Source organism: Falco punctatus (assembly GCF_963210335.1).
Source record: "Falco punctatus genome assembly, chromosome: 14".
Taxonomy (NCBI): domain Eukaryota; kingdom Metazoa; phylum Chordata; class Aves; order Falconiformes; family Falconidae; genus Falco; species Falco punctatus.
The window spans coordinates 23,185,607-23,212,996 of NC_137594.1; the positions used below are offsets into that span (position 1 = coordinate 23,185,607).

The following is a 27,390-nucleotide window of genomic DNA, read 5'->3' on the forward strand; positions in this document are numbered from 1 at the left end:
AGTGCTGCTCTTCTCTTTCTGGCCCTCAAAGAGCTGGAATTAGGTGGCTTGGCAATGTCTTACCTGCTGACTCGGAACTAAAGGAGATGGCAACCTTGTGCTCCCAGGCCTGTGCAAGCCGCCTGAAGGGGTGAGGAAAGCTAAACGCTTCTCTCGCCCTGGAGCTGCTACTAGAGGTCTGGGCTGGTTCAGTAACAGCATGGGAGCAAGTTCTCTGCTCCAATCCCTGTATCCCTATGGGCTCTCAGGTTGCCCCAACCCTACCTGGGTCTGCATGGCCCTTTGTGTTGCCTGGGGAGCACGAGTCTCTGCTCCAAAAGGTTTGGTAGCTCCCGGCTTGTGCAGTAGCCCTACGGCAGCAGCCTGTGGGACCCCTGCAGCCCCACAGCAGGCTTTCAATCAGACTGTACACAACTGTCTGGGGCTTTGGCCTGCTGCTGGAGTAGCCCTGAAGAGCGTCATCTCAGTACACAGGCTGCTGGCAGCCAGACTGCTTGGAAGGCTTCAGATCTCTACTCAGAGGCTGGACCCCCTTCAGACCTCAGGGTAAGTGCAGAGACTTGTTTGCTGAATAAAAATAGTCACGTGCAAGGATTTGGGTTAGCCCTAGGCAGCTGTGGCCTCCTGAAAGGAAACCTGCTGCAGTTGAAGAAACAGCAGGCAGATTTCCGTAAACATCTGGACATGAGAGGTGTGGTGAATCCCTTCTACCTCCTTTTACCCTGTGGTGGGGGGCCCTGTCTCCAACAGAAATAGCTCAGCACCTCTGGTAGCGCGCAGCTGGCCGCAAAAAGCCTTGTGCTGTGTGCCTGCTGGGGGGCCATTGCTCTTGGTGCTCCCTTTCTTGAAGGGTGGCAGTCCATAGGGAGACTCCCAGCACCTGCAGGAGGATGTTGTAAAGATGTAGCCATGTGTGTGGGCTGGGAGATGTGTTTAGGAAACAGATGAAGGGCGCTACTTTGCAAGTGTAGCCTTGTGCAGATGGTGAAATCTCTGGTCTGAGACTCTGCTGGGAGGGTAGGCCAAGTTCTTCATCTTCCTGCTGTGAATATGAGGGGGAAAGAAAGGCTCTCCTGCATCCACAGACAAGATCACATATTCTTGTAGTTGTTGCAGTTGACAGCAACTAGGTAGAGTCTGTGCTGCATTGCTAATACCCTTTGCATTGGCAGGGATGCTCTCCTTCCCAGATTGGGATTACCAGATGATCTCACCTGACATGGGCTGGAGGTTCTCACTGCTATGGTGCACTGCAGGCAGTGCCCTGCTGCGGCAGGTAGAAGGTGACTAGCTGTTAGAGGCTGTGGGGGAGCCTCAGCAAGCAATGGCTCTTTGAAAGACAAGCACAGAACAGTGAGGCAGCAGCTCAGCCCTGGCCCACTGTCAATGTCTCATCCCTTTTACGAGGGGCATCTCTTTCTGCTTAAGGGAAGCAAACTGCAGCCCTGCAGGGACTGCCATCCATCCTGCTGCCCATATGAAACACAACAGCACATCAAGCAGCTGGTGTATCGAATGGCTGGCTTTGGAACTGCTCAGCCCCTTGTTTGCTGGTTATGTCTGAACACATGCCATGAGGCCATCATGTGCAATGGGTTTTAGGACCAACTGTTGGCAGTTCTCCCTGGGAGATGATTATCTGAAGGTGTTCTTGAGCTGGACCAGCCCATGTGGGCCCTGCTGCTGGCCATGTGGAGCAGGGCTTGGGTAGGCTGCAGGGGCCTGCCCCTTGAGCCAAGGGAGAAGAGGTGCTTGGTAGTGGTCGCGCCAGCTTCAGCAGGCAAGTACCCTGCACTCCTCTGCTGACCTTGTGCATGTGGGGGATGTCTTCCTCCTGTTCCAGAACCTCATGTCCTGCCTGAGTCACCCTTCCTCTTGGGATGGACTTGTTTGTGTGGCCTCTCCCAAAAGTGGGCACAGCCAAGTGCCAGCACCATGTCATCTTTGATGGAGGGTGAGACCCCACCAAGGCTGCTGAGACCACATGCTGCTTGGCCAAGGCTGGGGAGGCAGCTCGTGGTCCCAGCCCCTACTGCCAGGCCCTGCACCTCATGCCCAGGGCTGCGAGGCTTCGCCTGTGTGTCGCTTCCTGCCCCGCTTCCGTTACATAGAGCCTTGGTGTGTCAGTAGATCCTGGGATGCCCTGCGGCACCTGCCTCTCCCCTCCCTCTCTGCCTTTGTGGCTCTGCCCTTTCCTGTTGTCACTTCTGTAGGCTGCTGCCCGCCTGTTTGGTGACCTTCCCCCACTACTCCCGCTGCTTGGGCAGTATTTTGGCCCCTGGCCATCTCAAACAATTAATAGAGGGGTGGAGAAATTTGCCATGTTAAATTACTTCCTCCTTTGGGAGGGGTTGAGGTCTCCACATCTCTCGCCTGATACCAATGCAGTTTGTTGCTGTTGCCTGAAGCAGTCACTGCCTCTCTGTTTTCCTTCCAGAAGTTAGAAAAACAATATTTCGGAGTACTTTTTTTTTTTTTTTAAATTTCTCAGTGTTTTGCTTAACCTACAGCGCTGCCTCAGGATCTTGCGGAGTGCAGAAACTTCTCTGGACTTAGAGAAAAGCAAGCCAAGAGGAGGCGGGTGGAGGATTTTGCTGGAAACCTCTTTGGGAAGCTGGAGACCTTCTCGGGATGCCTGCTGTGGGCTTGTTCTCCTCTAGCAGCTCTTCAGATCTTCCCGGGCGAAGGCAGCTCCCTGCCACGAAGCATCTGCATTAAGCAGGTCTGTGCAGAGGGCCAGGCGCTCTGAGGGACGCAGATAGCTGCGATGCTGTAACAAGCAGCCTGTGATCGTTGCTGGCTCTGCCTGCGTCCGTAAGGTCCCGGCAGGGCTGGGGAGCGCAGCACCCTGCACTCGCTGTGCCCCTCTGCCGTCCAGCGCTCGAGTTGGCTGTCAGAGAAACCTCCGAGGTCCCCTGCTCAGCCCCGGTAGTGTCATGAGTTAGATTAGTTGGAGCTGTGCTGGGGGCGGTGAGGGCTTGGATTACAGTGCAGGACTCAAAGTGCTTCAGTGGTTCAAGTTGGAGGGGAGAGACGGAGAGGAGACGCCCCATCGCACACATGGAGGAAAAAGAGAAAAAACGCTGCCTTTGGAAGTGAGGGGGAATAAAGGAGGCCAGGAACATGGTAAGGAAATCTCTGCAAAGGGCTCTCACCCTGGGCACGAGCAGGGCTGCGCGGGATGAAGCTACTATCGGGGCAGCCTGCCTGGAGCCAGCGCACAGTGCTCATGCCGGGACTGGGAACCAGCTTTTCTGGCACTTCGCGTTACTCGGATGGCACTCTGTCCCCTTGGGTGCCAGTCCCGGACGGTGGCTGCAGGGACACTGGGCTTTTGTTGGCACAGACCCCCTCCAGGGTGCCTATCGGGGTACAGTCCTGGAGTTAGGAGCTGGGATGGGGCAGGTCAGGCAGGGCCCTGTCTTTTGGGCTGCCTGGATGCTGGGCTTTCCTGCCTTCGCTCTCTGCCAGCCCTGCTCTGGGGCTGTGGGCACTGCCCCCTTGCAGAGCCTGGGGAAGGGGAGAGCATCAGCTTCTTGTCTCCCACCCAGGCAGGGATCCTTCCCTCTCAGTTCAAGTTCTGCACATGGGGATTCTTCTTTGGGGAGGGGAGAGACTGGTGACCCCAGCCGGGCAGCCGAGCACCCTGACTCCCTGGTGCTGCCCTGCAGAGGTGCCTAGCCCTGGGGTGGCAGAGGCTGGGGAGTTTGCTAGTCCTGTGGTGAGATCCCACTGAGAACCAGGCTGGCTTCTGATGGTTTGTTCCTGGGCTCGGGCTGGGATCCCTGTGCCCAGCAGCCCTCAGTCTCCTGGATGTGTCACACTGTGTCATGGGCTCTTTCTCCACAGCAGAGGGAACAAAGTCCATGAGGGGGACAAGCAGCTTGCCTTGCTGTTGTGCCTGGCAGTGACTTGCTCTTTAAAGTTCAGCTTTCGAGCCTGGAGAAGCTTGGCTTTCATTGAAGGATGAATTGCCCTACTTCTGGTTTCTGCAACCTAAGCTAAGCTTATAGACCCTTGTCTCTTCCCCTTTGCCACCCTCCAACTCCTTTGCAGAGGACCCTGTGGCACTCCATCTCCTCATGTGCCCATGTCAGAGCTGTGGTGTACTCCCCTTTCTCATGCTGCTCTGGAGACCTGCAGGCATCTTGCTTCTTCCACTTCTCCACCTCAGCCAGGAGACTTCTTTCCCTTACTCCATGCCTAGTATGTTCCTGGCAATTTTTTGGCTCTGCTGATTATTGTAGGAAGTTGAAATCAAAGGAGAGCACTGTCTGGAGCTGTGCAGGGTGGATGCCATCCCTTGCAGTCCCGTGGGCTGCATTTTGCCATAGGGGCTGGACCAGCAATTGCAAAGCTCTGCTCCAGGAGGCCTGAGGCAGAGACTGGCTGCTGCTACTCTGCTCCTGCAAGCTGGAAGTGACTTTCTGATTCCCAAGTGCTTCATCCCCAGTTCAGGTCCTCCTTCACCTAGTTCTAATGTGTGATGCAAAAGCTGTGTGGAGCAGTGGCACGGCCAGTCCAGGTGCTGTGGTGGGTTGTGGGCATGCAGGGACCATGCATTGCTGCTAAGGAGGGATATGTGCCTCTCAGGTGCTGAGTTTAGGCTTGGCAGCTGCAAAGAGCAGGAACCAGAGACCAAGCTGCTACAGACCCAGCAATGGGCACTAGCCACACTACGGGTACCTGCGCTCCATGGCAGGTGTCAGTTCTCAATACTGCGCTAGACCAGCCTGCATTTTGGGAGGTACATTTTTGTGAGCAGCTGAGTTGTGACTGTAGCTCCAACCTGTTCTGTTTCACTTGAGTTTTGTGGTGTCCTGGTAAGTCAATCAAACCCTGAAAGCAAAAGATTTGCATCTAAGTGAATGTGGGCCACTGTTGGCCTGCATGACACTTCCCCGTGGCCTCTGGCCGTCTGCAGGACTCCCAAAGGCGTGGCTTCTGATGGAGGTCTGGCACTGTGCTACTGCTGGCTGCCCTGTTCTGTGTGAGGCAGGTGGTTCCTCCTCACAGAGTGTCTGCCATGTTTCAGTGTTAGGGATGATATGGTGTGTGTATAGATGCGGAGGATTGTTGCAGCTGGAGGATGCCTAAAGCACCAAACGTGTAATATACCTAGGCCAGAGCAGCCCACTTCCACTAGAAGTGATTTTTGCAGCTGTGAAAACCCCATGGTGCAAGCAAGGCAGGAGCCTGGCTGGGCTCTGCCTACCCTGGTGATCCCATCACTGCCTTGATGGCTGGGGATCTCCCCTCATTCCCTCCATGGAGGGATTTCTTCCCCATGGGAGGCGGAGTGAGCTTCACCTTGCCTGGTGCCTGATGCTGGCTGGGGCGCAGGAGATGGTCAGGGCATATGGCCAGAACACAGCGTGCCCTGCCTGAGGTGCATCCACCCAGGCAGATGCAAGCCCCTGTGCTCTTGGGTGGGTGGGTTGGTTGGAGGCAAAGCAAGCAATAGCCCTGCTCCTTCACGGCACGGTGCGCGGGTCTGGTTCCTAGCCTCTATTCCCAGGCTGTGAAGGACAGCTTCCTCTCCAGGAAGTTGCTCAAGCTGCAGCGGCTGGTCAGGGAGCCCAGGGCTGCTTTTCCACCCTTGCTAGGATGATTGCTGCTGCTTTTCAATGGGAGCTGGGGCACTGTGGACCCAGTGTGTGAATTCAGTGAGCGTCCCACAACTGTGCGCCTGGGCTGCTCCTCTCATATGGTGGCACGCTCCAAGTCTCCAGCCATCATGCAGACATGTAGAGCAGAGCTTGTGTGTATCAAAAGGTGTGCAAATGCTGGTGTCTTCTTGCAGAGGAGTTCAGGTGGCACCTCTATGCTGGCAGGAGAGAAGATAGGTTTCAGCAGAAAATAGAGTCTTTCTTTTATCCTCTGGTTATGTCTTCTCCTGGGGTGGAAAGGAAATGAGTCTGGGAATCACAAAGAGCTTTAAGCATTGGGGATCTTCTTTCTTTATTTCTGTGCCAAAGCCATGAGCAAGATGTTGGAACACAGACAAAGCCCAGAGACGTAATCCTGAGCACATGGAAGTGGCTTGAAAGCATCTTCTCTGGGGTAACAAGGATGACAACTTGTGCATTTTGCCTAGCATCTTTCAAAAAAATGCTGGGCAGGTGAACATGCTGTTCATTGTGGCAATAAAAATAATGGCTAAATGCAGGTGACAGGCCAGCTGTGTCCATCTACCTCTTCCCAGCAATCGCCAAATATGTTCTGGTACCAGGTGGGAATGCAAGACAGCAAGTGCTTACGGTGAGATGCCACAGATGTCCAAGGAGGACTGTAGGCTGAGTGTTGGCGCTTATTTTCTGAAAATCAGCATCCTGTAGCATAAGCACCTCTGGCCATGCTGCTGACCATCTACTACGTGCACAGTCAGCCCTGAGGGTATATCTTGCTAGCAGAAGAGATCATAACATGACAGCCTTGTAAGCATCTTGCTGCTGGTCATTTCAGAAAAGATAGCCACTCAGCATGCCTGCTTCTAAATACTGGAGTACAGTCACAGCCGTTCAGTTCCTGGAGCCTAATTTTCTAGCTTCACCTTGAACATAACCTTGTCTGGAGCCAATCTGTGCAAAACTGAACCATCCTACAGGCTGTGAGCACAGCCTAAACCTGAGCATCTGTGCTGAGTGTGGGAGGAAGTCACAGACACACGGGGCTACAGGTCCCTTTGGTACTAAAGTGCCCAAAATCTCTGCTAAAACAGTCAAGCTGTCTTCTGTAGAAGCTATAAACTCATCTCACCTGTGGGCATTCAATATCAGAGCACCTTTTGTTCCTATTCCTGGCTGCCTACTCATGATGGAACCCCCCGTTCCTGTCCTGCAGAGCTCAGTGTAGCCAAGGTCTGAAAGAGCAAGCAGCAGCACCAGGGCTGGACGTGTTGCTGACTGAAGAGCAATAAAAAGCCAGGGCAGCCTGCTAGGGCAAGCCGCTGCTCCTGTGGTGGGATGCTCTGCGCTTTCTGCACAACTCATGATACCTGGGTTGCAGCTCAGAGAAGTGAGTGGATGTGCCCTTGCTGACTCTGAAGTTTTGACCATGCTAATACCTCTCTGCCACACAGAGGGCCTCATCTCTGTTGGCTGGCCTAGTCTTTCATTAAAAAATTAACAAAAGAAATGAGGCCTTTCTTGTGGTAAGTGCTCCTGGCTGGTTTCATACGTATCCTATTTTTTGCACCACTGGACACCAAGCTGAAACTTCCAAGATCAAAGCAGCACAGAATGAATCTGAAAGGCTTTCTGTCTGCTCAAATTTACCATCCTGCCATCAGGCTGGGATGCCCAGGATGAACCCTTGCTCCAACTGGTGCAACCAGCCATTGATTTGAATGGAATCAAATGGCTCCGCTGAAGAGAAGCAGGGACCAGGTAAAGGCTTGCATCTGCTCCTCCTGGATGCTGATGGGGGAGGTAGAGGGAAGCCTCCATGGGGCCTTGTGGTCACCCCCAGTGTGTTGCGATGCTGTGGCTGGATGGTGGTTTGCGTGGTGTGAAGAAAAGCTGCAGAAGTTCTGGTGATCTGAGCTAGGTGTCCACCTTGAGCTTTTCAGCCTGCGTTAGGTGTGGCATGTTTGCAGGAGAAGGAGTTGTGAGGCTTCCTGAGCAGGTTCCTTCAGGAGGACACCTTCCCTGAGGCTGCCTGTCAAATCTCAGTGGCTCCTGACAAAAACCTAGTGCTGCTGAGCCTCCAACATGGTTAAAGGATGTGGATTATTTGCTGTTTGTTGTCATCTTTCTGAATACATTTACCTTTTGAACAAGGTCCTTCTCATATGCTCAGGAGGCTGGTATGCAGACCCGTTAATGGATCAAGGGGAAAAATGCCTGTGGATGTATTCTCCTTTGTGTTTGGGCTTATAACCACCCACATTTTGGCATACATCCCTTCTGTGCACAAAGATGTCTTTTAGAAATCACTAGTTAAATCTCCACCCTCCTTTGATATGTATGGAAATAATGGGACACGTGAGACTGTTTTCTGTTTGGAAAAAAAACCAACCCTACAAAGAGAGTAGCTTTAAAAGCCTGTATTTACTCCTTTCTAACTCGGGAGTTTAGTAAAAGCAATGCATTGAATTTATAACTGATTTACTTAGCTTTCCAGGAGGCATACATTTAGCACTGTATCTGAATATAGGGGAAATGTTTTCATTCGGCTCTGAAGTCTCAGGCTTGCCTGCTCAGGGGCAGGAGAGCTTGAGCATGGATGTGTCGGTTCCCTAGTGAGCTTGGAGAGCCTTGGAGCAAATCTGGGGCCCTCTGACCAGGAGCACATCTCCCTGTGGGGCACAGACTGATGCTTCTTGTGGCAACCCAGGGCTGAGTTGGCATAGCCACTGTCACCTCTGGGCTGCCTGCTCTGTCCTTCTGGCTGATTCTTCCTCACAGCCTCTTCCTCAGAGGTGGTACCTGATCACTGCTGCCAGCTGCTCTCTCATATCAGAGGTGCATGGGGATGTGCTCCTTCAAGGAAGGTCCCTGCACACTTACTGTTTTCTCACGTGGTCAGCCAGCCCCTCCTAGGAATTGAAGAGCGGCTTCACAGCAGTTTCTGTTCCCTATTGATATATCAGGACTTTGTATTTCATGAATACGTGGTAATACAGTGTGTTTAAGGCCAAAAGGAACTACGGATCATCTGTTATGGGATACTGTCTTACCTAGCTCCCACATTGAGTCTGGGAGCTCTTTATCTAAAATATGATCTTTTCTTGGAGGCATCACAAGGCCCCATGGAGGCATCCACCCTCAATTATGGAGGCTGCAAGAAATGGAGAATCCAGCAGTCCCCACAGGAGCCTGTCTAGCAGCTCATGCACCTTGCAGAGGAAGGGATGAGATCTAAATGTGAGCCTAGATGTGTGTAACACTGGCACATAAGTAATAATCTAAATGCTGACCCTGTGGCAATCGTTTTTGGCACTTGTCAGCTGTCCTGCTGAAGGATTATCATTTTCTCTTTGAGCACAGGAGGCTGTCCATCTGTTGTAAGATGCCCCCAGATGGGTGTCTGAACACGAGGTGTTGGCTATGGCCTAATGCCTCTGACTAAAAGGTGTTAAAATGAGCTGAACTGTTTGGCTAAGACTTTACCCAGGGTATTTTATAGCTGGCTGGTATAAACAAATCTTTCATCTGCCTGGAGTGCCCTGTTATTTGATAGATGTTAGGCATGAATTGTAAGGGGTACAAGATGCTACTGCTCAGGTCAGCTTGCCAGATGCCTGCTGTTGAGAGTGGAGTAAATACAGTAGTTAATAAGGTGAACAAGCTCAAGCAATTTCTTCTGTTGGGTAGCAGAGAGAAAGATTTTAGTACATCTGCAAGAAGAGCCCTGTAAGGAAAGAGTCTGCTGTAATGTCCCAAGACTTGTATAGAAGTGGCCTGGGAAATTCTTGGCTCTATGATATCTAACAGAATTTAGCAAGCCTGTTCTAGGAACATGACACTTTGAATGCAGAGATCCCTGGCTGGACCATGGCATGTGGCACTACGGCCAGACTGTCAGTGCCCAAGCCAGGGCAGCCTGTGCAGTCTGGTAGTGGGAATGAAGAGGACAGCCCTGCTCGATGAGGGGGAGAGGCATATGCAGCTAATGCTGGGCAGTGAAGCCACAGCCGCCACGTGCTCAGGCTCTTCCAGCATGAGTCTGTTGCTGGGAAAGGTGTTGTAAAAGTACCCAAAGCTTTGCATCACACGGAGTATGACTTTGCTAATGAATTGCATGGTTAGATCTATGCCAATGATATTTTAAAAAAATCTGTGCTTAGACAGTTATTTCAGATTAAGGACTTAATCCCTTGATTAAACTAAACCAAAATAAGCTGGTCTCCAGCTGTAGGATGGTGTTTTATACGCAGCTCTTCTCATCCACTTGCAGGCCCTTGTTTCAGCTGGAAGATGTCTGTTTAAGGACAGGGCTTTGGTCTGTTCTCTCAGCTGCCCTTTAAACACCTCTATCATCTCCTTGATCTATTGCTAATAGAAAGTAACAGGTCTCTGGCAGCAAGGCTCATTTGGTGCTCTGGGTAAGACCTGCCTCCTGCTCAGTTCATTGAAAGCTCAGTTGCGAGCAGGACATCCCTGCGAGGAAAGGCTTACCCCCAATCAGTTCTGCTGCTCTCTGGCTATAAAATTACTTTCTTGGATTGTGGGTCAATGTTTCATCCCCGCTTTGGCCTCTTTAATCTGTTCAGCAGTTGTCTGCTGTGCTTCTGTTGTGTTTTCTGATGTGTTGGGTGTTGCACAGGCAAAGGAGAAAGTCACAGGCCCTGCTCCAGAGAAGCTGGAGTATGAAAATCTAAAGGAAAGGGTAGAGAGGAGTAATGTGAATAGAGAGCTCTGGTGGGAAGAGGTGCCAGACTGCTGTGTCTGAAGGCATATGGTACCATTTTCTTTGGGAAGCCATGTTTGGTCAGGCTTGGTCCCCAAGAAGGTCTGGAGATGGTTGAGCTGCAGAGAGTTTGCTGTGCAAGCCGCCATGCGTGTCCGGCTTCCCTTGGGGGCACATGGAAGTGGAGGGCTGGGGAAAGCTCTCCTTCTCCAGGTGCACAGGCTTTCCTCCCTGAATGACTGTGCCAGGACACATCTTTGGCAAGGGTGAATATTGGGGTTTGGGCATGTTAAGAGCAGGTTTGCTTCTTCTGTCACTGTCATCACCCTGCTGGGCTGCAAGGGTCTGGGACTGGGGAGCAGGCTCAGGTGACTGTTGCTGGTTGTGTTGCCATATTCCAATGCCTGCACTTGGCCACCTGAAGTGTGGTGCACAGCCAGGGATGTACCTGTACCAGGTTGCCTCTGCCATCTATTTCCTGCCTTTTGCTCCAGCATAAGGACTGTGCTGGCGTAGCTGTGCAGTAGCTCCAACCTTGAAGCTTGCAGGAGGTCATGCTTCGCTTTCAAAGCAATCTGGGTTGACCCCCTTGAGTGAAAACAACCCAGCCCTGGGCTGGCAGGGGGATCGATCAGCTTTGGGCCTGCCTTTCACCAGCTGAGCACGCCCAGACCTACGGCATGCGCAGAGGCAGGACCTCAGAGACGAAAAGCAAATACATCATTTTTTCCCTTTGTTTAATTAAATGAGAGATCATGAGTTAATCGCTTCCAAGCGCTTGTTTTCCTGCAGTGCCTGGAATGATAATCCCGCACGCTGCCCAGTAGGAGCTGCTTTGGCTGCAGCAGCCACGTCAACCCAGAAAAGGGCCGGGGGAACAGAGGGAGGCATCTGGAAACGATTCTCTGAGCTCTGTCTGTAGAGCACCACTCCCTGCAAGGCTGTAGGAGCTGGTTTATCCACAGGCTGTGGAGCCGTCCTGCCTGCCCCAGTGGCAGGGGAGCCAAGCCGGGTACAGCTGTGCCCTGTGCAAGGGAACCCATGGCGGCGTGCAGAAGGCAGCTTGCTTTCAGAGGTACAGCCCGTGAGCAAAGCTGGCCTGGGTGAGACGGCAAACATTTTCCTTCCAAGTGGAACTGGGTGCTGTGCTTTACTCCCTGAAAAGCCTAAAATAACAGCTCAAAGAGCAGGTAGAACCATTCCTGGTTATCTCACAGGAAGGTGGTGTAATTACAGCAGTGGGAATGCCTGCCTATAGCTGCGCCACTTAATAGTACATTATTTTAGCGAAAACATCTAGAGGCAGGCAGGGTGCCGAAGGCAGGCGCCCTCCTCTCAGCCTCCCCTTGAGCCTCAGAGTGAGCAGCAGAGGGGGGAGCTGGCACATGCTCTGGGAAGATTTTTCTCTCTTGAACTCATTGCCGCTGTGATTAGAGCGGCTCAGGAAATGAGGCTGGGAGGGTCCTCCTCCCTGCAGAAATGGAGTGGGAAATCTCAGATTTTGTCAGAAAAACAAGCCTTGTTTTTAGCCAAAGACCTTCTTGAATACAGAAATGTCTCATTTTTAAAGGCAAAGAGGCCTGGCTTTCAGCTTTGTGTCAGAAAGTGGAAAGGCTTCGTGGAAAGCCCAGAGGTCTGTTTTTACTGGAAATGCGGTTTCTCACGTCAGCTGAGAGCTGAGCAGCCTCCAGCCAAGCAGTGCAGCACAGCACAGCAGCCTTTGCTGGTGGAGGGACCAGCTAACCCGGCCCTGCTCAGCGCCTGCTGTGTGCTCCTTTTTCCCCCAGTCTCAAAGCTGGCTGGGGGCCGTGGGCAGGTGCTGCACTGTGCTGCCTGGAGCTCTGCCTCTTCCCAGTTTCGCTGCTGTTTCTACTTTCCATTTCTGGGGTGTGGGAGAGTTGGGTTGTCCCTTCCCTTCACCTTTGCAGACACTTGTCTCCTCTGTCCTGCCTTCACACTGTCTGTCCGTCAGTGCCTGGGAAAGAGGGGAGAAGGTGGGTGCATGCAGGATGTGGCCAGGCTCCGGGCAGCTGGCAGAAGGAGGGCAAAGCTGCGGGAGCTGCTGGAAGGTTGCCCTGCAGAGCAGGAGCCGAGGCGCTCAGTGACTTAGAGCTGCGCGTACCATGGCACCACTCGCTGTGCTTGCAGCCTGCCCGCTCTGCTCCACCACCCAGCTATGCTCCTTGCTCTGCCAAGCCATGGCAAGCACTGGATTTCACTGGAGCATGTTGGGATATGTAGTTTCATTCTTCAGCTGCTCAGATGGCAGTCCTGGTTTCTCAGAGCAAAGCTGCAGGTCCTTTAGCTAAATTCCTGTTGCAGGATGAATCCTCAGCATGTTACGTGGGCCCGTCCAACCCACTAGAAATGAGCACTGTCTGCCATAAGTCATGGTTTAATCAAACAGTTAGTCTGGCCTCACCATGCTAATAGATTTTAGGAGTCTCCAGACAGCACCTGGGCTGTCAGCAGGGAAGATCTGTGCCTCTTCATGGTCTCCTTGACCAAGACTTAGCATTTTATAGACAAAATTCTTAGGCAAGACGCTGACTTCTTATGAAGATGTTGGGGTAAGCTGTAGGGAAAGTGCTGCCAAGGTTTTGTGGGTTGCAGCCCGTCCCCGCACCGACTTGCATTGTCCAGAGCCACTTGGGTTACTGCCCCTGGTGCTTGCTGGGAGAGCACTGGTATTCTGATGCTGCACAAGCTCTGTAACCCTAGCGGTCTCCTCTCTGCTCCCCAAGCAGGCTGACTTCTTGGTCTCCAAACCTGTAGGAGGCTCTCCAGGGTTCAGACTTAATTGGTGAGCAGCAGGTCCCACAGAGGAAGAAGCTGAGTCCCAAGTCAGAAAGAAATGTAGCATGGCAGGAGTTCCCAGTGGCTGAGGCTGCTATGTAGCTCTCTCTGTGCCCACAAAGGGAGGCAGAAAATTCAATCCATGCACTGACAAAAGCCCAAGAAGCTCCTGGTTACTCCAGATGCCTCTTGGCAGGCTCCCCACCCATCCTGCAGTGGCTGCTTGTGCCAGGAGAGGTGATGTGTCCCCTGAGCAGGGGACTGATCCCGGGCTCCTCTTCCTGCTGCCTGCTGGCTAGTCCTGGCTCGGGACTTCTGCCCAGGCACTTGTAACCTCGTCTGTCCCCAACTCCTGGTTCTTGCTGCAGTCTGTGATGGGGAGAGGGGCTCTTAGGGCTGAGCAGCAGAGCTCTGCCACAACATCCATTATTGCTCTGTTCATTTCACAGCATCTGTAGTTCCTGTTATATGCAGGGGAGGGAGGGCAGCCCACCCCACCCTGCTCATCTCTGCCCCTGTTCAGATCCAAGCCCAGTGAAGCCCTCCTGGGCTCTCCCTCCTCTCCTGCCTCGCCAGCTGGGACCGTGCTAGGTTGTTGACATCACACCGCTCTGCCCACGAAGTCCATCCCATCCCTATGTGCTGCTTCCCTCGCTGTGCTCCAGCCCCTGCACCGGCAGCTGGTTCCCAGCTGAGGAACAGTGAAAGCTGGTATGGCCGGACATGACCTTAACCTGGGCTTTATTTAGCGCCTTGATTTATGGAGGAGTTATTTTAAAAGCATGTTTCTGTTTCAGGGGGGTGGTGAGTGTGTGGCGGAGTGGTGGCAGGGAGCTGGGGTTCATAGGTCCTCCCATGCTATTGACAAAGCAGCATTTGAGTCCCAAAGATGCCTTTTGCTTGGAGAGATGCTCTTTGGCTTGCTTGGAAAACGCTTCCGTTAGTGTTTGTGCTGTGTGGCTGGAAAGGAGCAAGTGTCCAGGACCCTTCCTGTGAGGGGGATGTGGCAATGCTGTTGGAGGCAGGGAAGCCTGAGATCTGCAGTCCCCGGAGGAGGCTCCTGTGGTGGGCTCTGCCAGCTCTCAGGGGCTGCTGTGGGCTGCCTGAAATGGAAGTCTGCCAGGGCAGGAGTGCCCTGTCCTTGGATCCTTGCTGGGTTTAGCTTGTTCTCCTCTGCGGGTGCTGTCCTGGGTTGCAAAGATTTCTCCTCGTTCCTGCTTGAGGATTGTGTCGTTTCCTCTTGAGATAAGAGATGTGGTTTGTAAGTAGGATGGGCTCTAGACCAGGTTTATCAGGCACTGGAGTGCAGGATGCTATGCCTTTCTCTTGCTGTCTTGAGCTGGTTGGTATGAGTTCCCTGTGCCTCCAAACCATGGCTCTTACATGTGTGTGGCAGCAGACACTGCCCGCAGGCCAGATGTGTGAGGCTGGCCATCTGTGCTCCAGCATTAAACAGCAGGACCATGCGGCCTCTTGCAGCCCTTGCAGAGGCCCTTTCCTCAGGCCACCTTGCAATCTGAGAAGTTAATTAGTAAAAATAAGCAGTCCCATCCCTAGGATTGTGCATTGGTTTAATGAGTCCATGATCAGAGGAGAATCTGCTGCTGTTGCAGGCTCCAAGCCATGTTTCACCCTCTGTGTTTCAAGGTGACTTCTGAGGCTCAGCCACTCTTCACCATCCACCTGGGCAGGACCTGCCCCTGGGAGATCACCCTGGGTAGGTGGGAGCACTGAAAAGCAGTGTTGCCTCTGTGTTCATCTGCGGCACACAGAGGCTGCAGCCATCCTTGCTCTGCAGCTGCCCAAGGATGCTGGTGTTACAATCACATGCAGCATCAGGGGATGTGGGAATTTGCTCCCTGTTTGGGGCTTTTCATGTGGAATTAGCAGAGACTGGTAAAAACATCTCCTTTTTCTACCAAATGGTGGACATTGAAACCTTCTTTCTGTCCCTTTTACGCCTGCACAGCTATCATGGCTCTGTGGTATAGTCTAGCCAGAGAGAGCTAAAGTCTCTGTGTTAAGGAGTGCCCTGTTAGCACTGAACTTTGCAATGGCTACAGGCTATGGTTATTCTGTATTTTACTAAGGAAAGGATAATATACGACTTGGTTTATTTTAACCATATAAAGGATTTTTGATTCAGTGCCAATGTTAATAATTGTCTTGTGAAGACTTTGCTAAGGCAGCAGGAATGGTGTGAGAACCTTAGAGCGATGCACTGACTCATGTGCAAATATTTTGACTTCTTTGTTTTATTTGCAAGAGTTGACTTAAATTTCATTGGTGGGGAGGATTGATATCTGAAAGAATTTTGCTCAAGCAGGGTAGGGGGGCAGAAGATGGCACAGAACCAACCCCAGCTGGTTTTGATGATATTTTGAACCTGTGGGCTGTGGAAGGTCGGAGGAAAACTGTTGTCAAATGCTGCCAGCAGTAAAGCTACTGTGATAGTGGCCAAACACCTGGGTGAAGGCCAGTTTTGTCTGACAAGGCCACCGGCACTTGCTGGGACAGGCTGGTGTCAACAGAGGTTCCTGGAGCTGTGCTCACCTTCAGCTGGCTGCGCTAGGCCTCTGTCATTTCACAAGAGCTCAGGAGAGGAATGATGTACAGTGTTCAGTGCATTATGTCGGTATTTAGCGGTATTAGGTGGATGTCTAACTGACATGCTTTATGCTGGGCTCCATACCCATTTCCCTACCCTTCCCCCTCCATGCCTTTTCTAGCAGGTCCAGGATACCATGTAAAGGGAACATTTCTTATTTAGGCTGTCCTCTTGGGTCTGCACAACTCAGTCCACAGTTCCCATCAGCCTGCTTTCTCTTCTTATGTTTTCTGAACTCTGCCGAGTTCTCTCCTTGTAACCGTGCATGGGGACAGTCTTGTCCAGAACTGTGCAGAGAGCTGCAGGTTCTTGGAGGCTCTTGGAAGTTTTACGTTGACCCCCACGATATCTAGTGGAAGATTTTCTCTGAAGTCCTGTTCCTGCAGGGAAGGAAGTGCCTGGGAGCTTCCAGGGTTTTCACTTCAATTAATGGAATAAAAGCTGAGGCTTTAGGTTGTTCTTTTCTGAGTGGAAAGAAGCTTGTTTAAAACAGCCTTCTCCTCCCATTTAGGACTGGGTTAAATGCTTGGTCCCGGCATTCAACGCTTGGAAGCGCGCACACAGGGTTCCTGCTTTTTGAGTCCTTGGGTTAAGAATATGAAAAATAGCTCCTTAATTTCTGTTTATCTGGTTGCATTGACCTTGAGGGGTATTGCAGGAGGCAGCTGGTCTCTTGGAAGAGTTGCGAGCACTTGAGGAGCCTGCTGCCATTTAGTCTTGCTTGTTGCTGACATCAGGGGAAACAGCAAAAAAAGTAACAAAGCGGTGCCGTGCCACGGGCAGTGTGTGGTTTGCCTGTCACCTGCGTCCTGCCAGCTCAGGGCTGCCAGGGATGGTGGAGGCGTTGCCTGGGCATTCTCATCTCTCCTGTGCAATCCTGCAGGCTGTCCTACAGGAATGCTTTACAACAGAGCAGGGAGTTTATATTGTGCTTCAAACACCCAAGCCTCTAAAGGAGGAATTTTAAGATCATTGAGCTGTGAGAGATGGGAAGGGTTCACCTCTGTTCTGGCTGCAGGTTGGTTCAGGCTTCTCTCAGACTGTTGCATTTTCACAAGCCAGTGGAGGTACCAGGAGCAATGAGCATGTGCTCCCTTGGAGTGGAGGAAGCGAAACGGTTTGCTTCCTCCTGATCCCTTCATCCTACTGTTACCCAGTGGCAGTGTAAGCTGTTGTGGCCCTGCTTTGCTTAACTTTCTCTCTCAGCCATGCTGTGGGACTGTGGTATATTTTCAAGCCTGTCCATGCAGCTGTTCCTGCTCTGCAGGAGGCTGTAGGGCTTCTGGGCCAGTGGCTGAAATGCTTTTCTTGTCTCTAGCAAAAGGAGGTGGATTTAGATCAGATGAGGATCTGGCCAGACACCTGAGTAAACTTTCATTGGTTTTGTAGAAAAACTCACTCCCAGTGGCTACCAGTTAGCCAGAGGGGTCCCCTCTAAAATAGAAAGGAAAGAGGGGATCCTGATCCTCTTTCTAGATGTGTACAGATTTATTTTGTTACTATTTTTTGGCAAGCTCTCTTGATTTACACCTATGCAGTAGATCAGAATTTGGCTTCTAGCACTGGAATTGGTCCTGACCCGTGGGCAGGGTCTGGCTGGCAGGTTCTCCTGAATAAAGGTGGAAGCAGGGAAGCCGTTGCCTCTGATACCCAAGCAGGAAACGGGCATCCTACGTACTGATGCGTGTGCTCAGGCACCAAACCCTGTCCACATGCAGGCTGTGGATCCTGCTGCGGGGCATCTCTCGCTGCTGAAAATTCCCGGCTCCTGGAGTGAGCCTTTCATGACAGCCAAACAGTTGTGAATAATGAGGAATTGCACTGGTGAGTGGCTTTCACCAGTACCAGACAGCTCTGGCAGCTTATTCTGTGCAGGGACGTCAGAGCACAGCAGGCTGGGGAGCTTCAGCCTGGCTCTTGCCCCTGCAACTCCCCTTAGCCCACTGAGGAGCATAACAGTGGGCTTTAAGGTATCCAGGTGCTGGGTGGCATCTCCAGCCCCGGGTATCCAAAGCACGGGGCCTGCCGATCCGTCCGCCCCACGATACTCCCGCTCGCTCGCACGCGCTCACGTGCCGTGGCGATGGTTTACTGGCAGCCCCACCCAGCGCAGTCGGGACTTGCTGCGTAAGCAAAAGCTGGGAAATCTCGCCACTGTGCACAGCACTCTGCAAGCACTCCACTCACATTTTGGAAGAGCCTTTTTGTGTTTACCTGGAATCGCTGGTGCCAAAAGAAGCTAGAAAGGACAGCAGTTTGCTCCTTTGATCTCCTCTCCTCCTGCATTTGGAAGTGGCTGGGCTCCTGGGTTTGGCAGGGCACCGGAGCGTAGTGGCAGGGCACCACTAACGCTTTCTCTCTTGGCAGGACTCGGAGTCGCTGGATGGTTGCATTCAGAGTACGTTATCAGCACTCTACCCTCCATTTGAGGCTACTGCAGCCACTGTTCTGTGCCAAGTTTTTGATGTGGTGGAGAAGACGTACCGTGGGGATGGACTGCGCTACCTCATAGACTTCCTGATTCCAGCCAAGCACATCCTGCAGTGCATTCAGCAGGATGCCTGTGTGAGTACATCATGCTCTCTAAGGCCTATGAAGGCTTTCTCGGAGAGCTTTCCTTCTGCTCTCATATGTAAAGCGGCTGGCAAAAAGTGCTCGCATCTGTGCGGCAGCCTAGGTGGGAGGGCAGGCAGACAATTGGGAAACAGTTGAGAAATTGTTATTGAAGCTCAACCATGCAGAGATCAGATGTGGAGTGGCACCCTCGCCTTCCATAACCAGGGGGCACCAAACAGAAGGCTTAAGGGATTCAGGGGAAGAGGTTTAGCAAAGTGTTTGCTGGATACAGCTGACTCGGGTGGCTTCTAACTCCAGCCATTCCCTGGCCCTGTGGATGAATCTGTCAGGTGCCGCCTCTGGCAGGAGGACGTGCGGGGTGAAACGCTGCCAGTCGGTGTTTTTCCCAGAACTCCAGCTCCCCTTTGATGGTTGCTGGAACGGTCGCAAGGCTCAGTAGCCCCGAGGAGTTACGTTACATTTACTGCCAGAACGAGTCCAAGATTAACGTGCTTTACTGTTTGGAGTCTAAAATGTTAGAAACGATGAGTCAAATGCCTCCATCACAAACTTGGCTCAAAGTCTGCAAGATGAAAAAAAAAAACAACAACCAGCCTCAACAACCTAAAACTAGGGTTCGTTCTAGCCTTTTTGTCTCCGAACCTAGAAGGTGTGTGAGGCCAGGCTTTCAATAGAAGTCCTCATGTTGGAGGGCAAGGGACTTCCAGGATGAGGAAAAGCATTAAACAGAAGCTGAAATAGTCAGTTACTCATTTGTCTCAAGGAGGTGAAATGCTGGAGGGAAACACCCATCGTACAAAGGATCCACGTAACAACCCCAGGGAGCTGGTCACTTGGCAAGTGTTTTGGTGCAGCTTTTGTCTTGCTGCGCTGTCACCAGCCTCAGCTTGGTGCCAGCTGTGTGTTTGTAGAGCCCAGGAGAGATCCAAGGCTGTGGGTGAGGGTTCTGGGGAGCAGCTCTCATACCCTGAACACTCAGGCAGGAATGACTCCATGGGTGTACGTAGCTGCAGTTTCCAATTCCATGGTGCATAGTGTGCTTTTTCCCCTTTAAAGAAACAAAAAGCTTTTAGTTTGTATGAACTGGTCGTTATCGCAAGAGGTTTCACAGCTTTCCCCAGGCAGCCCCCCACCTCGGAGGAGGCGAGTTAGCCATCTCCCCCCCCCATCTCCTGAGCGCCCAGCGCCGCCCCGGCAGGCGAGCTGGTGGGGGGAGGGGGCAGCAAGGCACACAGCCTGGCTTGCGAGCTGAGCAGCTCGGTCGGCGTGGCCCTCTGCCTGCCGGGGAGCTGGCCCACCGTGCTGCTGTCCCAGAGGGGAGGTGTGGGGGCAGGATGCCGGCGAAGTGTGGGGGGCTGCCGCTGCCACCCCAGGGCCCCCGAGGCCACGTGCCCACCAGGGGCCATGGCTGCCCTCAGCCGAGGCCGCTGTGGGGTGTGGTGGCAGGGAGGGCCTTGTGCTGCCGGCAGCCAATGGGAGGACAGCTGCGGCTGTGACAGCCAATAGGAGTGCGGGGCTGTGTTGATGGGCTCAGTAGCCTTGGCCGAGCCAGGGGCTGTCAGCAGGAGTTGCTCAGGCGGTGGGCCCTGAGGCGGGAGAGGTGAGGGCAGGGGGCCCTGAGGGTCCCTGAGGCGGGAGAGGTGAGGGCAGTGGGCCCTGAGGGTCCCTGAGGCGGGAGAGGTGAGGGCAGTGGGCCCTGAGGGTCCCTGAGGCGGGAGAGGTGAGGGCAGGGGGCCCTGAAGGAGCTCAGGGGGTGCTGACAGACCTCCCAGGCTGGCCTGGAGCATGGGCCCAGGTGCCGTGGAGGCAGGAGGGCTGGTGGTGGCAGAGGTGTCCTGTTGGAGGTCGAAAGCAGTGTGGTGGGGCTGTATTACACATGCAGTGCTGTTTGGGGGGGTGGGGGTGTCGGAGTGTAGGGATAGGAGACATACTCAGAGCCACTCTCCTGTCACAAACCCAGGAATAGGGGAGGCCTCAGGGTCTGCCTGGCACTCCCTGGCCTGCCCAGTAGCCACAAGGTGTGGGGCAGTTGCCTCCAGTGAGGGCTGCCCAGGGCTTAGCATTAGGTGTCAGGAGCTTTTGCTGAAGTGTGAAATGTCTGGGAGAGTGGGCAGCAAGAGGCAAGAGTGCAGGCACAGACCTCTCAAAGAGCACAGCTGAATGCCTTGAGCCTTTTGTCCTTGTTTGTGACCCTTTCTGGCCTTGATTCATGATTTTGCACTTTCGGAAGTAGCAACACAGGAAGATCAAGGGAGGCTCTAGGTACCTTGTACGGTCTTGTGGGCCCAGGCTATTCCATATTTTATTTAGAAGTCTGCTTGTTTGAATTTTTATTACTGGGAGTTACTTCTTTCATTTGTTGTGAACTCATCATCTCCCCTAAACTGTGTGCCCCTTCTTTTGTCTTCACTGTCTGAAATATGCAGGACTGTTTTTTGGTGCTTGTTCTTTAAAAGTTTTGTCAGCCTTTTAGAGAGTCCGAATGAAAGCAGTGTTTCCTCCTTAGTTTATAGTTCAGCTGATCCATGTGAGCTTTTCCTAAACACACTAAAGGGAAAAGTCTGAATGACTGCTGTAGGAAATCTTGAGAGATAGATCTTTTGTCAGCCTCTGCAGTGACAGAAGTGTAAGTAGCTTTGTGAAGTGTTAGACAAGTTCATGGGCTTCAGCTGGGCATATTAAAATTACTGGCCTGTATGTGATTCTTAGGGGCTGGAGAGGGGCATGCCAAGGGGTCTGTCTCTGCTTAGCAATGAGTAAGAAACCATGTTTTTCTTAATATGACATCCTGAGCTAAATGGACTGTTGGTCTGTTCCAGCCAAGCCATCCCCATAGCTCTAGGAGCTACCGCCTTAGTGCCATCTTTGTTGTTGATGCCCAGCTCTTTCCTGAGAGGCAGATTTATTCCTGGCTGCAAATGCTGGGTGTAGAGAATAGACTCCTGTGACGAGCCTGGTTTGGCTCAGCAGAGATTGGACACAAGAAAAGCAAACACTTGAGCCTCAAAGTGAAATGTTAAAACAACTGAAATGAGCCTCTTCATGTAATCTTCTCTGTGAAGGTACTTTTTGGAGCAGGAGCAGCATGAGGATACTCCATTTCTAAAGCTCTAAAATTCTGAAATGTGTAGGCTATTGAAGGAGTTACATTTCTGTTTGGAGGTTACTCTAGCTCTTGCTGCAGTTTAAACTGTGGGTTTGTAGGGTTTCTCAGGAACTTCGTTGCATCCTGCATTTTAGTTTTGGTGATTCTGTTGCTGAGGTTTCTTCCACTTGTCAGTCAGTAGGCATGCAGGTCATCTAAATGGTGAGGTTGGATTTTGGATTTCTTAATGTATGCATGGCCCCCAAATAAGTTCCTCTGCATCCAGATTAGAAAGAGAAAAGAAAGGGAGGTGGGCCTGCTCTGAGTTCAAGGTTAGAATGTAAAGGTAGTATTAATATGATCTTCAAACAACTGAAAACAAAGTAAGATTCAGTTTAGTAGTGGTAACAGCATGTAGGTACAACAGTAAGGCAGTCGCACTGATTGAACAGAAATAAAACTGCCGTGATTGAAATGGATATAGAATTCACTATGTCGAAGAAAAGGGGCTGGCTGGTCTCCATCCTGGAATATGGAAGAAGTTACTATGTAATGCCAAATGTCTGATAGCAGGGATTTTTATTGAATCTGTTCAGTCAGGGCTAGTAACAAAACACAGAGAACAAGCTGAGTGTACAACAACATGCACTGAGCAAGGACTGAATTAACTGACCCATTAACAACTGGGTAAGGTTTTTTCATGCGGTTTGCTCCATGGCAGGTAGTATAAGACTGCCCTTTTTCATAAACCAGCTCTCTCTAGAGAGAAAAGTTTCATTGCCTAATCTCTCTTGTAAAGGATTTATTATGGAGTCATATGGAAAATTAATTACTGTGTCAAAGGGATGGAGGTTTATGCAAGTATTGCAAGAAGAATAACAAACTGGTGAAAGGGTGGATGTTTGTGCTGCAGTGCAAACTGAGTTGGAGGCAGGAGTCCTGAAACACACATTGATTCTCACCCATGACCTTGGCATAAAAAGTAAGATTACACAAGTGGCAGGTAGGTATTTGGGGTGAAACCAGACTGGGAGACATCAGCAATAACCTAAAGGAGGAGGGTGATAAATATATTATGCAAGATGAGCTCTGAAACTTTGTACTTAAGTTTTTGTAACGGTACACTCAGAGGGTAAGCGTGTGCCTCCATGAAGTAATAGGCAGGATTTCTTTCATGAACTGGGGTTCACCAGTTTGGAAAGAAAAACTAACAGGTGACAGGATTACCATAGGGGAGTGACTAGAAGCCAAGTGTCATCTTAGCTTTAAGAGATGCTTCTAGCACAGTTGGGAAGTATTAGTGCCATTGTACGCAGTGTTTTGCAATGCCTTGCACAATGACAAAGTCGGAATAATTAAACGTGGTTTTTCTTTTTTCTTTCTTGTGTGTTTTTTTTTTTTTTTTTTTTTTTTTTTTTTTAAAAGGCATCACCAAAGAGGTGCTTCAGGCAGGCCTAAGAGATTATCAAGGGAGACGTGCTACGGTGATGTGACATGGCTTAATAATTTTAGGCAATGGGAACACTTCCAGAGAATTAGCTCCAGGGTTGAGGAGGAGGAATTATTGAACCTGAAGGATAATTTGGGCATTCAAGCCTCTGAACAACTTTGCATCAAGTGCAGTGAGGCTAGGAAACCTGGCTGGGCTGACAATAAAGCTTGATGAACATAGGAAAGAAATTACTTGATGCCATTACTTGTTGTTTCAAGGTGTGTGAGGATCCTGAGGTTCCTTCCAGTCCTGTGGTTTCTCTACTATATGGCAAAATATTTGAATTAAAGTATTTTTTTCTTTCATCTGCCTGGAGATGCAGAATACAACATTTTTATAATTGCTTGCTTTTGTCAAGACTTCCATGTGGCCATGTATTAGAAACAAAATAAAATGTCTGAAGTCTAATGCTGCCAATACTGAAGTCAGATGACAGCTTTCTAAGTATTGCATCGATACAAGTGAATCCTATCTAAACCCTTGTTGTGACCAGGAAAGATGGAATTAATCATGAAACTGATGGCTTATGTCATGGATCAATTTAAATCTTAGTTTACCCAAACATAATCAAGTTCAAATCAGTGATTTTATTTTTTTGAAGTTGTGATAAAGCTGTAAATAATTGAGTCAATTCAATTCAGCCATGAAACTTCAGTTCTTTTAGTTGATTGGGATTTGTTTGAGACTTGTCCTGAGTGCTGCTGTGTTTTAGGAACAAGGAAGTCCCTGGTACGCCAAGAGTTCCTTGCAGCTGGCTGATGGCACTTGCTGCTTTCTTTCTCTGTGGTTCTGCTATGCTTTCCTCGTTTGCTGCCTCCTTTCTCCTGCTTTGTCTTCGCAGTATCTCCTTCCATTCACTGGTAGGTTGTAGCCATCCCTTACTGCTGCATCCCATGTAACTTGTCTCCACCTGTCTTGCAAAGGCTCGTGTTAGCATGAGATGAACGATGCTTTTTACTTGGCTCCATGCTCTTCAATTTGGCTTAACCGACATTAGGTGGAACATGCTGTGTATTCCAGCAGAGCATATTAGGGAATAAAAACAAGTCCTCAGACAGACCTTGGCATTGTCATGGTACCTTCCCTCATCAGCAAAGCTTTTAATTACCTCCCTTCCAGCAGACCTCAGTCTAAAGACCCAAGACCAGAGAAAAGACATTTTGCAGTGCCAGGCTGACTAGTGGCATCCCATGCGATGAGGTTTCTGCACCTCCAGCCTCCTGGCAAGTTGGTATTGAGTGTACCTGGTACAACCTAGAGCTTACTGTGAATGTTCTGGAAATTATGCATATTATTTGCCACCTTCTCTGTTAAGGCTGGGGATGGTTTTCAGTTGAGGACAGTGGGTTTTGTCTGTGCATTGTAAGCAGACTGCTGTCTGCCTGTGTTTCTCTAATGGCACTTGGTTAGGGATGCTGTATGGTCTGAATTTTCACTTTCTGAGTCAGTCCAGTTGGCCCTTATGAGTCAGAAATAAGGTAGAGACAGGGTCTCCCAGCTTGAGCACTGGGAGGTGGAAACTCCTGATTTCTCTGTGCTGGGATTCTGGGGCTTAGACATCTGCCTGTCTGCGCTGACCCAGCTTTATTACAGGGCTGAAACTTCTGGCAGCTGGTTGGTTCCTATTCAGATTCAGAGATGCTGGTAATTTCTGTTGGTAGCTTTTCTTCTTTCTGCTTTTCAAAGAGAAGACCTCAGTATGGAAAACTCCCCTATGCTAATAACCAAAGACCCTAAATTTGACTGTTCTATTGGTACAGCTGTGAAAGAGAGGCATTGATTTCTTTTGTCCAAAAGCTTGAGCTGACATGTGTTCCTGATGCTGAAAACACTTTCTCTTTTCTCCATAGGTTCAGTACTGTGGCTTGCTGTTTCGCCATGAGGGCTGGCCCCTGTGTATTCATGAGAAGATTGTAGTCCAGCTGGCTTCCATTGATTGGCGAATCTTGAAGCCTGGTGACTTCTACCTCCAGGTGGTCCCCTATCTGAAGAAATCTCCACGAATTGTATTGAAATGTTTGGCAAAAGACAAGCATAATGTAGAGGAAGTCGTGATTCCAGAAGTTTCCTATACCTCTATTTTTACTCTGCAATGGTTGAGTACTTTCAATGGAGAGCGGATGGGTATAGCACTGGAAAATTGTTTACTAACCACTGATGATAAAATATTTCGTGTCCCCTGGGATAAAGTGGTTAATCCTGAATTTATAAATAAACCAAAAATAATTGAAAACAATATAATCTCTCCAGAAATAACAGAGGAACGTTCGGCTTTGTGCCTCCCCATGGACCATGCTGAGCACAGTTCACCAGAACTAGGATCTCAGTGTCTACAGGAACAAAGTCCAAATCAAGACGTGGTCATTAGCAGCACAGCTCCGCAGTTAAGTGAAGCTCTTGTCAATGGTGTCTGTATAAGTCCTGTGCCTCAAGAGAACTTGAAAAGTGACCTTGAAGGGGAGTACGTTGAGCTGACAGAAGTTTCATTGCCCAGGTTTGGGCCACAGACAGGCTCTTTAACCCAGTCACTAGCTTTAAGTTATCTAACTCAGCCCAGAACACGAGTGAATGCATCTAAAGGCAAGCATAGGTTTATTGTTATTCAAGACAGTACCTACTCCAAGAACTTAGTTCAATCAGCACTTATGCAGAAGGAGCACTGTCAAGTGGACACTCTGAGGACTTCTGCTCCAGAAGTTCTCAAAAATGTAATTCCGTTGGAAAGCAACAAAATGATGGCACATGAAGAACTGTCTCCAGAAAGTCAGTTGTTACCAGGTGGTCCTGGAAACATGGGGAATAGTTTTTCTGTGGCTGAGTCTGCTGCCTGCAGTGCAGAAGATTTATCTGCAGAGCAGGAGGCCTGCAGTGAACACTTAATCGATTGGCGATATGCACTGTGCAGCTACAGCGACATGTGTGCTGGAGATGGTTTCAGCTGCAAAGCACGAATGCCCAGTGCTCCCCAAAACACGGAAGGAGAAAGTGATGATCCTAGTGGAAAACCTGGTGTTGAAATGTCAGAGCAGAGCCCAGAAACAATTCTACATGCTACTGCTGCTGAAGAGGAGGTTATACTGAGAGTACACGGAGAACCACTGACTGAGGGTCAAAATGAGGTGACACAGATAGGTGCCTCTCCTGTGTCTGTCCTAGGGCCTTCGGGACCACGTTGCACACTGAAGGAAGGCTCTCATGTTTCTTGCCAGAGCGTCAGTGAAAGTGTTGAGCCAGTCCAGGCCATCACATTGCTCATCACACCTGAGAGTTCAGATGTAGGCCTGGAGGGAGGCTTTCCTTTAGGGAACACAGCAGATGTAGGAGCAGTTGGTGCCTGCTGCAGTGATCAGGAAGCAAATCTTAGTTCTCCATTAAATCCTCCAGAACAGAACCAAGGAGAAGTAGGCGAATTCAAGCTGGGAAAAAGGGACAGCCCAGAGGAAGTCAAAGAGGTTGAACAAATACTGACTGTAAATGAGAGTCAGGCTAGTCACAGTCACTGTTCTGCTAAAGCTGCTACAGGCGGACTCTTGTCAGATGGTGAAGAGCAAGAGGTCTCTATCTGTCAGCATAAGAAAGCTGAAGAAGCCATACTGCTTCAAACTGCTCTGTCAGCAGAGGGTGATCAGATGGCAGAACAACTAAATAACAGTGACTCTTTGGGCTCTGATGCACAAGCAGAATGCTCAAGTCAATTCAGAACCCAGAGGTCTGGAGAGACATGTGAGGAACCACAAAGACGGATAGAAAACCAGAGCTATAAAAGTGAAGAGAATTCTTTGCTGAACCCACAGTGTGTTGCAGTACAGGACATGCAGGGAGGGGAGGAGAACCAAGGAAGCTTTTCTCATGGGGAAAAGTCACAGACTGTAGCCTTAAAAACACTGGAATCTATTGAAGAGGAACTGGAGGTTGGACCACTGTCCTCAGGACCCACTGAGGGGCATAAGGAGCCCACCGCTCTGTACTCCCACCAAGAGGCTGCTTCTAGGGCATCATCTCCTAAAGGTACAGCAATTGGATATTTATTTGTGTGTTTATCTGACAACATGGATCACAAGCAAAGCCCTCAGGAGGTACTGCTGACAAGTATGTCTGTTGAGAGGGTGAGGACTGGTAGCACAAACTACAGGAAAGTGATTAAGTTGTCATTTCTGTGGCTTGGAATTAGCTTTCTCTTCGCAGGTGTGTTTATTGGGGTATTTTGTTTAATAGTTCTTTGCAAATTTGCATCAGTACAGAACAAAGTTCCAGTGTAAGAGACTTTCCATTTCAGCTGATCTGATTGCTGGCGACCACCTGTTACATTCACATGTCCATGATGGATGCATGCCGTAGGAATGTGCGAGGAGAGAATGTGTAACTGTACCAGTCTTTCATAGTTGAAAATTGGCTTTAGGAAGCTGTTTGTGGCAAGAGGAAGCAGCGGTGGATGCCACAGTAAAATACTAGTTGTGTAACATGACCTGAAGATCAACA

At 50.5% G+C, this 27,390-nt stretch overlaps 1 protein-coding gene across 4 annotated transcripts in view; it reads left to right on the forward strand.

Annotated features, from left to right (window-relative positions):
• The first annotated feature begins 2,730 nt into the window (after positions 1-2,730).
• The window catches only part of PLEKHG4 (pleckstrin homology and RhoGEF domain containing G4), an 89,427-nt gene continuing 64,767 nt past the window's right edge, over positions 2,731-27,390 (forward strand). For all 4 annotated transcript variants that reach the window (XR_013931940.1, XM_080411106.1, XM_080411107.1 and 1 more), the window contains exons 1-3: positions 2,731-3,126; positions 18,125-18,322; positions 24,762-26,919. Coding sequence is in view for 3 of the 4 variants with exons in the window: in XM_080411106.1 (XP_080267232.1) it covers positions 3,124-3,126; positions 18,125-18,322; positions 24,762-26,919 (2,359 nt within the window). In the remaining variant the exon portion in view is untranslated. The remainder of the gene's footprint in view (positions 3,127-18,124; positions 18,323-24,761; positions 26,920-27,390) is intronic.